General features: G+C 36.3%; 1 protein-coding gene across 1 annotated transcript; it reads left to right on the forward strand.

Annotated features, from left to right (window-relative positions):
- Positions 1-8,589: 8,589 nt before the first annotated feature.
- SYT4 (synaptotagmin 4) lies at positions 8,590-16,057 on the forward strand. Its single transcript, XM_068993980.1, has 4 exons — positions 8,590-8,623; positions 11,390-12,204; positions 14,223-14,343; positions 15,750-16,057. Exons 1-4 carry the CDS (start codon positions 8,590-8,592, stop codon positions 16,055-16,057), a joined length of 1,278 nt encoding a protein of 425 aa, XP_068850081.1.
- Positions 16,058-17,212: the final 1,155 nt, after the last annotated feature.

Below are 17,212 nucleotides of genomic sequence, written 5' to 3' on the forward strand. Positions count from 1 at the left end.
TACCTAAGGAGACAATAGAACTGTACATAGAAAATTATAAGACACTGATGAAAGAAGTAAAAGATGACATAAACAGATGGAGAGATATTTCATGTTCCTGGGTAGGAAGAATCAATATTGTGAAAATGGCTATACTACCAAACACAATCTACAGATTCAATGTGATCCCTGTTAAATTACCAATGAAATTTTCCACAGAACTAGAACAAAAAATTTCACAATTCATATAGAAAGACCCTGAATAGCCAAAACAGTCTTGAAAAAGATGAATGGAACTAGAAGAATCAACCTTCATGACTTCAGATTATACTACAAAGCTTCAGTCATCAAGACAATATAGTACTGCACAAAAACAGAAATATAGACCAACTGAACAAGATAGAAAGCCCAGAAATAAACCCATGCATCTATGGGTACCTTATTTTTGACAAAAGAGCAAGAATAAATAATAGAGCAAAGACAGCCTCTTCAATAAAGAGTGCTGGAAAAACTGGACAGCTACATGAGAACACTTCCTAACACCATACACAAAGATAAACTCAAAATGGATTTAAGACCTACATGTAAGACTAGAAACTATAAAACTCTTAGAGGAAAACATAGGTAGAACACTCGATGACATAAATCAAAGTAAGATCCCATATGTCCCACCTCCTAGAGTAATGTAAGTAAAAACAAAAGTAAAGAAGTGGGACCTGATTAAGCTTAAAAGCTTTTGCACAGCAAAGGAAACTATAAGCAACGTGAGAATACAACCCTCAGAATGGGAAAAAAATAATAGCAAATGAGACAACTGACAAAGGATCAGTTTCCTAAATAGATACACAGCTCATACAAATCAATACCAGAAAAGCAAACAACCCAATTAAAAGTGGGAAAAAGACCTAAACAGACATTTCTCCAAAGAAGACATAGAGATAAAAAACACATGAAAGGATGCTCAACATCAGTCATTATTAGAGAAATGCAAATCAAAACTACAATGAGTTATCACCTCACACCAGTCAGAATGGCCATCATCAAAAAGTCTATAAACAACAAATGCTGGAGAGGTTGTGGAGAAAAGGGAACGTTCTTGTACTGTTGGTGAGGCCATAAGTTGATACAGCCACTATGGAGGACAGTATGGAGATTCCTTAAAAACTAGGAATAAAACCACCATATGACTCAGCAATCCCACTCTTAAGCATATACTCTGAGGAAACCAAAATTGAAAAGACACATGTATCCCATTGTTTACTGCACCAGATGTCCATCAACAGTTGAATGGATAAAGAAGTTTTGGTACGTATACACAATGGGATATTACTCAGTCATAAAAAGAAACACACTTGAGTCAGTTCTAATGAGGCGGATGAACCTAGAGCCTATCATACAGAGTGAAGTAAATCAGAAAGAGAAAGATAAATATCGTATACTAACACATGTATACTGAATCTAGAAAAATGGTACTGAAGAATTTATTTACAGGGCAGCAATGAAGAAACAGACATAGAGAATAGACTTATGGATTTGGGGAGAGAGAAGGAGAGGGTGAGATGTATGGAGAGAGTAACATGGAAACTTATATTACCATATGTAAAACAGAGCCAGTAGGACTTTGCTGTATGTCTCAGGAACCACAAACAGAGGTTCTGTATCAACCTAGAGGGGTGGAAAGGGAAGGGAGATGGGAGGGAGGTTCAAAACAGAAGGGATATATGTATACCTATGGGTGATTCATGTTGGGGTTTGACAGAAAACAATAAAATTCTGTAAAGCAATTATACTTCAGTTAAAAATAAATTAATTAAATAAAAAACAAACAATATCATGACATCCAGTCCCATCACTTCATGGCAAATAGATAGCGAAACAATGGAAACAGTGGCAAACTTTATTTTCTTGAGCTCCAAAATCACTGCAGGTAGTGACTGCAGCCATGAAATTGAAAGAAGCTTACTCCTTGGAAGAAAAGCTATGACCAATCTAGACAGCATATTAAAAAGCAAAGACATTACTTTGCTGACAAAAATGAAGCCAAGGGAAATGAAAACATTGGTGCCAGGAAGATAATGAATAAACGTAAAACTTGTGGAATATTTGGAGGGAGCATTAGTGGAAGGCTTTGGTTTATCTCTTTGGGGAATTGTTGGCATGTAACCAAGGATATGTCAACCTGATGTAAAGGATTTAATTAGAGATAGTGGTATAAAAATTTAAATTAATATGAATGCATGAGTGCTGTTGTCAGAAACTTCGTAGTTAAAAATGAAACTCTGTTAAATAGGATAGAACTTGTGGACAGCTCATAGGAGAAGGAAGAACACAAATCTGAGTATATCATACTGAATCTGCAGTTATGAAGAAGAGGATAGATAAAGATGGCATGAAAGGGATAGAGAGTGATGGCTGTGGAATAGTGCTAACCAAGCTTGGTAGAAAATACCAAGCAAAATAAGTAAGATTGTAATTATGATCTTAAAAGTTTCTTCCCAGTTTTAAATGAAGGGCTATTATTTTCATAGTCTGTAAGCATCATGAGGGCAACGCTCTTTTCTATCATCTTTACTAGCATAAATTCCCTACTTAGGTAAAACTTAAAAGGTATTACATCTTTAAGAAGGATACATTGAAAGAAGAAAAGAAGAAAGTTTATAAGCTTTTATTTTTGGTCTAAGTTAAATGGTTAGAACTGAACATGGAACAACAGACTGGTTCCAAATAGGAAAAGGAGTATGTCAAGGAGTATTGTTACCCTGCTTATTTAAATTATGCAGAGTATATCATGAGAAACGCTGGGCTGGAGGAAGCACAAGCTGGAATCAAATTGTCGGGAGAAATATCAATAACCTAAAATATGCAGATGACACCACCCTTATGGCAGAAAGTGAAGAGGAGCTAAAAAGCCTCTTGATGAAAGTGAAAATGGAGAGTGAACAAGTTGGCTTAAAGCTCAGCATTCCGAAAACGAAGATCATGGCATCTGTTCCCATCACTTCATGGGAAATAGATGGGGAAACAGTGGAAACAGTGTCAGACTTTATTTTTTGGGACTCCAAAATCACTGCAGATGGTGATTGCAGGCATGAAATCAAAACACACTTACTCCTTGAAGGAAAGTTATGACCAACCTCAATTCAGTCGCTCAGTCGTATCTGACTCGATGCGACCTCATGAATCGCAGCACGCCAGGCCTCCCTGTCCATCACCATCTCCCGGAGTTCACTCAGACTCACATCCATCGAGTCCGTGATGCCATTCAGCCATCTCATCTTCGGTCGAACCCTTCTCCTCCTGCCGCCAATCCCTCCCAGCATCAGAGTCTTTTCCAGTGAGTCAACTCTTCACATGAGGTGGCCAAAGTACTGGAGTTACAGCTTTAGCATCATTCCTTCCAAAGAAATCCCAGGGCTGACCTCCTTCAGAATGGACTGGTTGGATCTCCTTGCAGTCCAAGGGACTCTCAAGAGTCTTCTCCAACACCACAGTTCAAAAGCATCAGTTTTTTGGCGCTCAGCCTTCTTCACGTCCAACTCTCACATCCATACATGACCACAGGAAAAACCATAGCCTTGACTAGCTGGACCTTAGTTGGCAAAGTAATGTCTCTGGTTTTGAATATACTATGAATATACTATCTAGCTTGGTCATAACTTTTCTTCCAAGGAGTAAGAGTCTTTTAATTTTATGGCTGCAGTCACTACCTGCAGTGATTTTGGAGCCCAAAAGAAAACAAAGTCTGACACTGTTTCTACTGTTTCCTCATTTATTTCCCATGAAGTGATGGGACCGGTGCCATGATCTTCGTTTTCTGAATGTTGAGCTTTAAGCCAACTTTTTCTCTCTCCTCTTTCACTTTCATCAAGAGGCTTTTTAGCTCTTCTTCACTTTCTGCCATAAGGGTTGTGTCATTTGCATATCTGAGGTTATTGATATTTCTCCCGGCAATCTGGATTCCAGCTTGTGCTTCTTCCAGTCGAGCGTTTCTCATGATGTACTCTGCATAAAAGTTAATAAGTAGGGTGACAATATACAGCCTTGACGTACTCCTTTTTCTATTTGGAACCAGCGTGCTGTTCCATGTCCCGTTCTAACTGTTGCTTCCTGACCTGCATACACATTTCTCAAGAGGCAGGTCAGGTGTCTGGCATTCCCATCTCTTTCAGAATTTTCCACAGTTTCTTGTGATCCACACAGTCAAAGGCTTTGGCATAGTCAGTAAAGCAGAAATAGATGTTTTTTTCGGTAACTCTCTTGCTTTTTCCATGATCCAACGGATGTTGGCAATTTGATCTCTGCTTCCTCTGCCTTTTCTAAAACCAGCTTGAACATTAGGAAGTTCACGGTTCATGTATTGTTGAAGCCTGGCTTGGAGAATTTTGAGCATTACTTTACTAGCATGTGAAATGAGTACAATTGTGCAGTAGTTTGAGCATTCTGTGGCATTGCTTTTCTTTGGAATTGAAATGAAAACTGACCTTTTCCAGTCCTGTGGCCACTGCTGAGTTTTCCAAATTTGCTGGCATATTGAGTGCAGCACTTTCGCAGCATCATCTTTCAGAATTTGAAACAGCTCAACTGGAATTCCATCACCTCCACTAGCTTTGTTCGTAGTGACGCTTTCTAAGGCCCACTTGACTTCACATTCCAAGATGTCTGGCTCTAGATTAGTGATCACATCACCATGATTATCTGGGTCATGAAGATCTTTTTTGTATCATATTCAAAAGCAGAGACATTACTTTTCCAACAAAGGTCCGTCTAGTCAAGGCTATGGTTTTTCCAGTGGTCCTGTATGGATGTGAGAGTTGTAATGTGAAGAAAGCTGAGTGCCGAAGAATTGATGCTTTTGAACTGTGGTGTTGGAGAAGACTCTTGGGAGTCCCTTGGACTGCAAGGAGATCCAACCAGTTCATCCTAAAGGAAATCAGTCCTGGGTGTTCATTGGAAGGACTGATGCTGCTGAAGCTGAAACTCTAATACTTTGCCCACCTCATGCGAAGAGTTGACTCATTGGAAAAGACCCTGATGTTGGGAAGGACTGAGGGCAGGAGGAGAAGGGGATGACAGAGGATGAGATGGCTGGATGGCATCACCGACTTGATGGACATGAGTTTGGGTAAACTCGGGAGTTGGTGCTGGACAGGAAGGTCTGGTGTGCTGTGATTCATGGGGTCGAAAAAGTAAGAGATGACTGAGCGACTGAATTAAACTGATCTGAACTGAATGAGCGTTTCAATCATGAGCTATCAGAGACCAGGTTAAATTGGTACCTAGTAAGTGCTGAACAGTTTGAAGAAAAACACATATAGAAATCATTTATTTGAAGGAATTTCTGCAATGCTAATTGGGAAAGCATTTGTCTTGTAGGATTTTAACTTGGGTGTGCTTGGAATACAAACCTATCCCATTAACATTAGAGCTTGCATTCTTAAGAGAATGATATGAAACATTAAAAGCATTATCCATTATCAATACTTCATTTTACTCTACCTACAGACCAGTAAAATGCCTTTGTATTATTAATCTGAGTACTATGAAAAATTACTGAATGCTTACAATCATTGAAACATTTTCACAACCTTTTGAAATTTTCTTTACATTTGCCAATAATATTTTTTAAGGTAAGGAATAGAGAAAATATAGACTTATTTATATAATTAATAAACCATATAAAGTTTATAAATTAAACTAAAATAAAAAAGTAAATAAAGTGAACTAAAAATATTATAATCATTTAATTATCTATGTTTAAAATCAACTAGATTTCTTAAAACCAAATTGAATTCAAATGTTTTATTCACTGGTTATCAAAGTGTACGTACATGCATGCTAAATCGCTTTAATCATGTCTAATTCTTTGTGACCCTATATAGGACTGTAGCCTGCCAGGCTCCTCTGTCCATGAGATTTTCCAGGCAAGAACACTGGAGTGGGTTGCTATTTACTTCTCCAGAGGATCTTCCTCACCCAGGGACCAAACCTGTGTCTCTTATATCTCCTGCATTGGCTGGCAGGTTCTTTACCACTAGAGCCACCTGGGAAGCCCCATATCTACATATCCGTACACATATTCGTAATCAGAAATAAAATAGGGCAAACACTGAAGCACTTCATCAGTCAAAGAATCACTCTGAAGTAAACAATGCCACTTGTACAGATGGGTTTGCCTTTCTCAGGGCAGGGACTTACTTGAGACTGTGTGTTTTGGGTAGCAATTAAGTGGTTACCTAGCAACAACCCCTCCTCTCAAATCAATGTTGCAAGAATGGTATTGTTTATGTCAGAGAATTGATTACTTGTTTGCTGGATCTAAAGTGAACAATGTAATATGGTGGTAGGGTGTGAATCTTAATCATAAGGAATTACAGGGTTTCCTCTAAATTGGGTCAGCTTCCCACTCCTCATCTGATGCTACTGGAAGTTTGTTTGAAGAGATTAGACAATGATTAATATGCTGCTTCTCAAATGAAAATGAAGAAAACATCTAACATTTAGTTAATAACATTGATTTTCAGTTAAAGCAAACAATGAAAGAGTTACTACATTCAAAATAGCATTAGCTCTGGGCAAGATGTAATTTTATCACAATGTGTAATCAGAAATGAGACAACCCAGGGTAGGGTGGGGTTCTGTTTAAAGAGACTTCGGACGGTGGAGCCTGGTGGGCTGCCATCTATGGGTTTGCACAGAGTCGGACATGACTGAAGCCACTTAGCGGAAGCAGCAGCAGGGGTCATTTAAGGAGAGTTTGAACAATCTAGACAGGTTTTAGATGATAGCATTTTACCACCAGAAGGTAAAACTACATAGATAGTAATTTGTGTCAAACACATATATAAAGTACTCGTGTTTACAAGTGAGTATAACCATTTGCTATTAATAACTTAGGTAGAAAACATATTTTAATAAACCTCATACCGTAAATGTATCACAAATAAATGTCACTCACTCTTTCATCTATCTAATGGATATTTATTCATAAGGACAGTCTCACCAGTTGCATGCAAAATCAAGGAAGCAAGTTATCTGAATGAAATGGAACAATGAGGCCAGAAAACACAGACTTTGATAATGGAAAAATTGAATACAGTAAATTAGCTTGTATGTTTTCATAGGAAGAAGATATAAAGTAAAGAAAAAAATCTGTTAGGAGTATGTTAAAATGCCAAGTATGTGGGAGTGAGTAGAAAAGGAAAGAAGAGGGACTTAGGTTTATAAAATTTTCCATGATGCAAAAGGACTGAGCCAATTTCTCCCCAGACACAGTCCTGACGTTCAGAGCCAGCTGCTTGCCAGTACGCAGGAAACTGTCATTTTACAGTAGCTTTCTGAGACCCACCCGATACTCACTCCTCCCCCATCCCAGAACACACTGAATGTCATTTTTTCACTGAGTTCCAGAGCAGAGGAATTCCTTGTGGAGCAATAATTGACAGTTGAAGTTACAGCCTGAGTTCTCTTCTTTGGAAAATTGTTAACATTTGCTTTAAAAAGGCACACTCTTCAGATTAAAATTAATCAGAATCTAACAACGTATTTTCCAAGTTCCTCAACTCTGGGGATATCAGTAGTTTAGAAAAGTAATATGTTTTCCTTTGAAAATAACCAATAATTATTGATGTCATTTTAGATTGTGATGTTATTCTTGTAACTATTTTGAATAAACCTGTTAGAAGTCAGAGATTTTAACGAGAAATATCATTTCCAAAACAATCTCAATACATGCAAAAGTCATATCAGAGTGAGTCTGACTACAGACGAGATTATTCCCATATGTTCCTAAGTAATTTAGCTGGTCAAAAGTCAAATATTAAAGGAAGAGAGCTAAGAGAAACATTGAGCAACAGAATCATCAAAATGTTTAGACTAATAATTTATTAGAAAATAAGTGATAATGATAGGAAAATTTATTTCAAATGAATCAATGTGCAGTAAATTTTCTAATATAGGTGTACTATATCAAAGAAAAATTTAAATAGCAAGAAAGTATAGATTTTCATTTTACAAGGGATCATTGATGTAGAAATTTCTCTTCTTGCTCTTCCCTCAAATCGCTTCTGTAAGTTATATTATTCTGATAACACAGACATTTTTTCACTGATCTAGATGATCAGGAGATTTTTACGTTAGGAATTGACATTGATGAGTTTCAGGACTCGTCTCTATGCGTCTCTGAGCCCCCACTGAACAGCAAACTAATCTCCAGTAGTCCAACAGTTAAAATAATTGATGAATGTGTGCTGAAATCCCAGGAGAGAAGGGAGGAAGAAAGAATGAAGGGGGAGAGGAGTGGCTTGGAGAGAGGAGGGAGGTGCTGATTTCAACCCTGTAGCGTCAGGATTGCGTCAATTCGTGTTTCAGCCACGTCTAGAGTCTCGGAGACAAGCTTCTCTAACGAGCCAAAACAGGAACAGGGCTGGAAAATCACCGTGTGAGGGCGAGTGGACCTCCCTCGCTGCCTCTTCCCCACTCCCGGCTTAGGTCCCCTGAGCTTTGCACTGTTGTTTCCAGCACTAGGAAAAGCCCCTGACCCTTCAGATCGAGGCAAGTGAACCAAGCCAGAGGGTTTCCGTTCAGCACCTCGGACAGAATACGCAACAAAAAATGGCTCCGATCTCTGCCAGCCGGGAAGAATTTGGTAAGCAAGTTACTCAACTTACAACTGCGATTGTTCCTTAAATACGCTGGGTGTGTGTGTGTGTGTTTCCGTGGGATATTGATTATAGATTCCCCAGGTAAACTGAAAGGAACATGAGAATTGTAAAACGGCAATAGTGGCTTATCGCTGTGGTTTCTCTCTTGATTATTTTTCTCCTTAAAATTGCTTTATGCTAGCGTGATTTTACATCCAAGAAGTTGCTAGTCATCCAGGTATCCCTGTAAATTACAGCACGTGCTAAGTAAAGAAAAGAGATCTTTTTGCTTGTTGGTTTCATTAATTCTGTAGGTGATTGTTATTTGCATGAAAACCTGTATTTAACTAATTAGGGGAAGCCAAATGGTTCTGTGATTACATAAGAGTTTGATCTCAATATAAAATAACTTAACTATTAGGGCATTTAGAATGTATGTTTTAGTGCAGAATGTACCATAAGGTGTTTTTTTCTCTGCTGTTTTTCTTGTATTCTTGAAATACGCTACTAGTGAAAGACAGAATCCTACGATGCTAGGGTTAAATAGAGTATTCAAAATTAATTAGCTGAGCCCATTCTATTTCAGAGGTAACCAGAGACAGGAGAGATAAGGGAAAATTTGCAGGTCAGTTGGCTAAAAACTACTGGAAACTATACTTAAGACTTACATTTTCCAGTTCAGTTTCCCTTTTCTTATATCTATGCTTAACACCCTTACTCTCCTTCTCTGTTTTAGTGAAAAAAGAACAAGAGAAAATATCAGAGGTATTTCTTCAAATAGAAAAGTGTTATTTTAGGTTCCATTATATTACAAATGCAAGAGATTAGAGTTTTGCTTTACATATACTCAGAAATATCAGGAAATTTACAGAAGTTTGTTATGAAACTGAGTGAAATGACAGATCTTTGCTCTCAAAAGTTTAGGATCTTATTAGAGAATACATAGGGAGTAGATGAACCTTTGTATATTTTGCCATTTGACATTAATATTAAATGAGACAATGTGATATCATACTCAGGAAGGAATTTCTTTCACAGCTATCCATTTGACTGATTGAGTTTATATTGTTGTAATATGATATGTATTCCCAGCTTCTGATTGAAAATCAGAAATTTTTGAATACTGAGGAATTTTCAGATGCTGTGCTAGTTAAAAATATGTTCTGGTATGGGCCATAAGTCTATTTAGAAAAAAAAAATTACTATTCATTTAATTTTTTTTTTTCTTTCTTCATTGACTAAAGAATAGTTCCTGACTTTGCTTTTGCTCCCTAGAGTTGGATGATTAGAAAGTCCAGAAGTGTTTTGTTTGTATGTTTGCTTTTTCTCCCCACAAAGACTTAAACAGAAGGAAAAACTGAAAAGCTGATAGTAAGTTTAGCTAATGGTCTTTGGCTCTCACCTCATTTTCTTTCTGTAGCATCCACTGCTTTTTCTATCTCGTGAATTCAAAGTGTATTTTTCATCTCTACACAATTCAGTTCACTGATATAATTAAACTACAGAATATTTTTCATTGATGTGTTTCCTGTTTTATCTTCTTTGGTACCTTTGCTGTTGTCATTTCCTAATTATATATTATTTGAGTTCAGTTTTGTGATTATGAAATAGAAGTTTGAGGGATTGAGGAGCAGAAAAACAAAAGACTATTCTTTCAGGGATTAGTTAAACAAGCCTTAACCTTTTCCTGACTGGGACTTTTAACTTTATTATTCATACTTGGGATTAAAAAATAGAATGAAATGGAGCCAAAGGCAGATATTATTACATTAGTTATATTAATTTTGATCATATTAAACATTGACTCAATTCACTGTATCCATATATAGTAATACTGCTTTTACTTACACAGTGATATCAATCATTTGTTGGAGAATATGCTTACATATGGAACATGATAAGGTTCATGAATAATCAATGTTACATAATGTCAGTAATTAATGTGCCCTCATTCAAGGAATGAATGCCAATTTCAATTTGATCACCATTTGCCATGTGGAAATGTGCTAGGAAAAAAATCAGTTATGGATAAAATTGAACTCTAAATTATTTCTGCTCACTCTTTTCATTACATTTTAGAGAACGATGATTCATCTATAACCATTCTTTGAGTTAAATCCTATCTAGATAATTAATTTTATACTTTGGATAATTCAATATTTATTTGAAGAATTTGGGGTAGGTATATGAGTTTGTAGTCTTACAAGTTGTATAATATTAATATTCTATTGTTCACCTTTTTGTTCTTTTCTGCCTAATATGTGTACATTTATTTCCCTGTAATTTAGATAGAAATTATTAATGTTCGTGATAATTGCAGATAATGTTCCATCATTTCTCTCAGCATTTGAAGAATGTGGCTTAGAATTACATAGTAAGAATTGATGCTTCTGGAAAGCCTCAAACTATCAATGAAAATATTACGAGTACTGATTCATGTATTTGACTCTATTTGTCTCATGTTAAGTGAGAAAACAAAGGTAGGTCATGATCATTTAGTATTCTCCCATCCTTAGCCTCAACCAAAGTTCACCCTTTCATTTTATTTCTGAAAATTACTACAAGGAAGGATTTTCTGTTTATTCTCTATATGTCACATCTCAGTTTTTTCCTGAAAGTTATATGAAATAGGTACATAATTCACCCAGAACAGTTGGAAAGCAATTCAATCTGTGCAACATACAGCAATTGCCAGCTTTAGGATGCTTTTCAAATAGGGTGTTTCCACCTCTGCTCCTTTAATGCATGTTATTGGTCATTTGATTTTTCAGATGAAATCCCCACAGTGGTGGGGATCTTCAGTGCGTTTGGCCTGGTCTTCACAGTCTCTCTGTTTGCATGGATATGCTGTCAGAGAAAGTCATCCAAGCCTAGCAAGACTCCTCCGTATAAATTTGTGCATGTGCTAAAGGGAGTTGACATTTACCCTGAAAGCCTGAACAGCAAAAAGAAGTTCGGAGCTGATGAGAAAAATGAAGTAAAGAATAAATCAGCAGTGCCAAAGAATTCATTGCATCTTGATCTTGAGAAGAGAGATCTAAATGGCAATTTTCCCAAAACAAATCTCAAAGCTGGCAGTCCTTCTGACCTGGACAGCGTGACCCCAAAACTCTCTTCAGAAGGGGGAAAAGAGGTAGTTTCCCCCGATAGCTTAAATTCCAGCACTTCTCTTACTTCAGATGAGAAACAGGAGAAGCTGGGAACCCTCTTCTTCTCCTTAGAGTACAACTTTGAAAAGAAAGCATTTGTGGTAAATATTAAGGAAGCCCGTGGCTTGCCAGCCATGGATGACCAGTCAATGACCTCTGACCCGTACATCAAAATGATGATTCTTCCAGAGAAGAAGCATAAAGTAAAAACCAGAGTTCTGAGAAAGACCTTGGACCCGGCTTTCGATGAGACCTTCACATTCTATGGGATACCCTACACCCAGATCCAGGAGCTGGCCTTGCACTTCACAGTCTTGAGTTTTGACAGGTTTTCAAGAGATGATGTCATTGGAGAAGTCCTGATTCCTCTAGCAGGAATTGAATTAACTAATGGAGAAATGCTAATGAACAGAGAGATTACCAAGAGAAATGTTAGGGTAATTAATTTTTAGTCTTTAAACATATTTATAAGTAATCTTTTCTGTATCAAGGGGGTTTTTATTAAAATGATGTCTTGTACATATCACCTTTGCCATGTTTAACTATTATTGATCATAATCAAACGGGAGTAGGGAGACAGATAGATGAAAGAGAATTTAACCCACTACTGAAATGCTTAAAATATATCAATGATATAAAATAAATAGGGACACTTTATGGATTTATTTAAGTAATATTTATATAACTTTTATGAATTCGTATCACAAGTATTTTCACTAAGACTGCCACTAAAATGCAGACAAATATTTCTTGCTCATTACAAGTTAAAAAATATGTATCAATGTTCAGTGAAGAGTAAAGTCACTCAGTCGGGTTTGACTCTGCAACCCCATGGACTGTAGCCCACCAGGCTCCTCCATCCATGGAATTTTCTAGGCAAGAGTACTGGAGTGGGTTGCCATTTCCTTCTCCAGGGGATCTTCCCGACCCAGGGATTGAACCCAGGTCTCCCGTATTCCAGGCAGACGCATTACTGTCTGAACTTTAGCATAATTAAAATTGAAAATTAAATCAATTCATCCTGAGTATTTGAAGTTGTATTGGCTTTTCATAGAATTGCTTCTTGAGGAAGAGGTACATCATTATATTGAATTATATTCACCTTTGTGTTGTATAACAAGAGTTATTCTGCCTTTGTAGTTACACTACTTTTGTAGTTCTAGAATTATTAGAAAATGATGACATCAATTAATCAAATTTAATTGTATTTTTCCCTTAAATATGGAACTGATTTGATCCCAGCTGTGGTGTTTCAGAATAACTGGTGTCTATAATGGATAATTTTATAGAATACCATAAAGTTTGTTTGGACCACATCCTCACCTGTGTCTGTTCAAATTAATGAGAGTCAATATTTAGAATTATTAAGTAGTTTGATACACCAGGCTGCTTAGTAGCACAATGGGAATAAAGATTTGTTTCCTACTCTTTTTCTTGGAGTGCTCATTCACACAGTTACCCCATAGTAGCTTTTTATAAATATATATTGCAGTTTTAGGAGCTCTAGTCAGCCATCATTCTTAGCTATAATCAAACCTCAAGTTACTTTTTGTTACTTTCAGTTAGAACTTGTACTTTGACTACTTGGTCATCGTATCTAATGTTAAAGTAAAACAAGATCTAAGTCTTATGTAAAAAATAAATTCTATGATACTATTCAAAGACAAAGCATTAAAAATTCCGAGTCAATTCTCTCCAATATTTAGCTCATTCCTTGGATTAAAGAAAGATTTGGGGTAGGGTTGGGGAAGAGTATTTTAACTCCATCAGCCCTCTGGGCGAAGAGAATGGTGGGTGTCAGACTAAATTTCAGGTTTTCTGAATTCGAATTTTAATAATGTCTGTTCTAAAGGATTTGAAATAAAATCAAACTGAACATGAATCAATTTCCCATATACAGATATATTAAAATAATTAGATAATATTCATTACCATTAACAACTTAATTAAAATGGAGAGTTAATTAAAAGGCAAAAATTAAAAATACCTCTCTGTAAGCTATATTCTAAATATCCCCCTTAAAAACGTTTCTAGTGATGCTGCTGCTGCTGAGTCGCTTCAGTCTTGTCCGACTCTGTGCGACCCCATAGACGGCAGCCCACCAGGCTCCCCCATCCCTGGGATTCTCCAGGCAAGAACACTGGAGTGGGTTGCCATTTCCTTCTCCAATGCATGAAAGTGAAGTCGCTCAGTCGTGTCCGAGTGTGGCTCATTATGAATTTTGACATTCTGCAGTACCTAAAAAGTCCACAAGATGGCAGATAGTTGCTCTTAGGAGGTGATGGCACTGCATACATACTTTTAGTTACTCTGATTCTTTAGCACACTAAAGTAAACTAAGGAAATTTACATTAAATAACAGTACTGTTATACCACTTTAAATGTTGATAAAAGTATATGTTTCAAAACTAAAGAATACTAAAAGCATTTTTATATCTTACCTCTTTTTTTTTAGAAATCTTCTGGACGGGGTGAGTTATTGATCTCTCTCTGCTATCAGTCCACCACAAATACTCTTACTGTGGTTGTTTTAAAAGCTCGGCACCTGCCTAAATCTGATGTGTCTGGACTTTCAGGTAAGAAAGCTTTGAAAAACATAGGCTCAATGAAAAATGAGCTATATATTGGGGAAAACAGTTAACAACACTGGCCTATGATTTTTATTCACCCTTTATTCACAATTACAAATGATGTGATTATTCTTCTGTTTCTCATTTTATGGAATAAAGTGTGAGTCAATGCCATTAACAAAAAGAAGAAAACTAAAATACAAGACAGTTTGTATGTGATAGATGTCTGATTGAATAAAGTTGAAGCATAAAGAGAAAAAAACTGTTATAGGAGAAGTTCTTAATTTTAGTATTTTAAATGAGCCTGCCTACCCTTACACTTCTACTGTTTTTATTATCTTTCCTTCAGTTTATCATGTATCTATTGTCTATTTTAAGAATTAGCTTTTAGTTTTGTGACAAGGTTTCACACACACACAAACTTTGCTATATGAGAAGAACATGTGACCTATAGGTTAAAATGATCTGAGTTCAAACCCTAACCCTTCTGTTTCTTAGCACAGTAATCTTGGTTATGTTTCTTAAACTCCATACAAACTGGACATAATAATAGTTACCTTGAAGGGGATTGTAAAGACTGGATATATACATATATGTGTGTATATACATATATATATATATATATATATCATTCATATATATAAAAATTCATTCATATATATACTCATTCATATGTATAATGAAATATATATATTTCATTCAATATCACCTAGAGCTATTATTAGTTATAATTTTATAATTAAGTAATGGAAGCGGAAAACATGATCTTAAAGATATAGGTTAGGAAGCTAAAATGGATTCATGCAACCAGAATAGGACAAAATAATGTAATTAAATATATGACAAAGTAGCATTATCTTAAAATCCACAGGATACATGTGACACAAGGAATATAAATACAGGGTAACAGGAAACAAACACAGCAGGTGATTAAAGGACCACAGAAAAATTAAAACTGAAAAAGGCATTGCCATTGTGAACTCTAAATGCACACTGCCCCATTCAAAGGAGAAAGCAGAGAGGTAGAGAGACTTACCCAAAGTCAGACAACTCAGTAAGGTTAGATGCTGTGTAATGTTTTTTTCCTTCTATTCCGTTCTTGGGAATGAGTTATTAGTAATCAGAATGTGTTGTTGGAACGTTCTCTTTTCTTTCCCTTTATGTCATCTCTTCATCCTGCCATTACAGTTCTTTCCTATCCTCTGTTATCTCTCATGTTTTGCATTCTTACTTATTTTCAACTTGTTGACAAAAGAGAAGCCAAGCTTCATCCATACTTTATCTTCATTCTGACTCATTTTCATTATGATCACATTTTGTCAGTATGCAGTAATATCTAAGGGCCCCGTTATCTTGAGATCAGAGTTCCTGCCATGTTCTGCCGGTACATTGTCTATTGTGTATCCTTGCAGATCCCTATGTCAAAGTGAACCTGTACCATGCCAAAAAGAGAATCTCTAAAAAGAAGACGCATGTGAAGAAATGCACCCCCAATGCAGTGTTCAATGAACTCTTTGTCTTTGACATTCCTTGTGAGGGTCTAGAAGAGATAAGTGTTGAATTTCTGGTTTTGGATTCTGAAAGGGGATCCCGAAATGAGGTGATTGGGCGGTTGGTCCTGGGAGCAGCAGCAGAAGGAGCCGGTGGAGAGCACTGGAAGGAGATCTGTGACTATCCCAGAAGGCAAATCGCCAAGTGGCACGCGCTCTGTGATGGTTAGCACCCTAGCCGTGATGAATTGGAACTTAACGATTTTCACTAGGCAAGGAGAAATTTTCCTTTTTTTCCCTGACATGTGAGTGCAAACTTTTTGTTGTTGTTAGAAATGAATTTAATTAGCAGAAAGTAACTGTAAATGTGTATCATGATCATTTCCTCTTTATTAGAGAATCTGGATAAATTTTCATAAGATATTCAATTTCCCCTGCAGGTTACCAGTGATATAAATAAAAGTACTTGAGCATTTTAGGAATACTGCTCTGTAGTCTCAAATTATGGATGTGGTGATGGTCTCATTGGACTACATCACTAAAAATCAATGTGATTATTAGGATTTAGAAATGAAAAGGATGCCTTCTTTTATGAAAATTCACCCATTGTTCATCAAATGGAGAAGTAAATTTTTCTTTAAACCCAAAGATATTAAAGAAATATTCTAGATTGCTTTATTAATTATTGATATGTCATTTACAAGTAGTTTTCCTGATTATAAAAATATATGATTACTGTTCTTTGGTTTGTAATAACTTGGCACAACTTTATCATAAGAGAGGTAACTTAGGTTTGTTGAAAAAAAAAAAAAAACAGTGAACAAAATGAGAAATAATTTTATTAAAGGGCTGAGTTGAGGACACTGTAGCCAAAATATGATTTCCTCCCTCTGTGATTACATGTGAGTCAGATGTAAAATATAATCTCACATAAGACCCATGGCCTTGCATTATTCTCTTCTTGTGACAAGACTCAATGTGGCCTAAGAAAGCCCTATATGTTTTTGTGAAGTTGTTGAGTTGGCTAATAAGTGAACAAATAAACTTCAGCTAGAAATCCAGTTAGAAATGCAATTTTCTTAGAGGAAATATGTTTAGTTTCCAAGTGTACATTCAAGTGTATCCCTTGCACACAGAGAGGTCATGGGGTGACCAAGTCTTCATTTGCTTGTTCTCTCCCAGAGAGGACTAAGTTACTATTTCAAAAGAAATGAAGACAAAAAGTCATAAAGTTTCAGTCACTGCTAGATAGAAAATTTTACTTTAACCAACAAATTATAGAAAATAGTCATACGGCAAGCCTAATACACTTAGCATATGTTCATATATAACATATTTATGCTGCCAAATTAACACAGCAAAGTATGTTTCACTATCTTTTCTAG

Source organism: Capricornis sumatraensis, chromosome 21 (assembly GCF_032405125.1).
Source record: "Capricornis sumatraensis isolate serow.1 chromosome 21, serow.2, whole genome shotgun sequence".
In the NCBI taxonomy this organism is placed as follows: domain Eukaryota; kingdom Metazoa; phylum Chordata; class Mammalia; order Artiodactyla; family Bovidae; genus Capricornis; species Capricornis sumatraensis.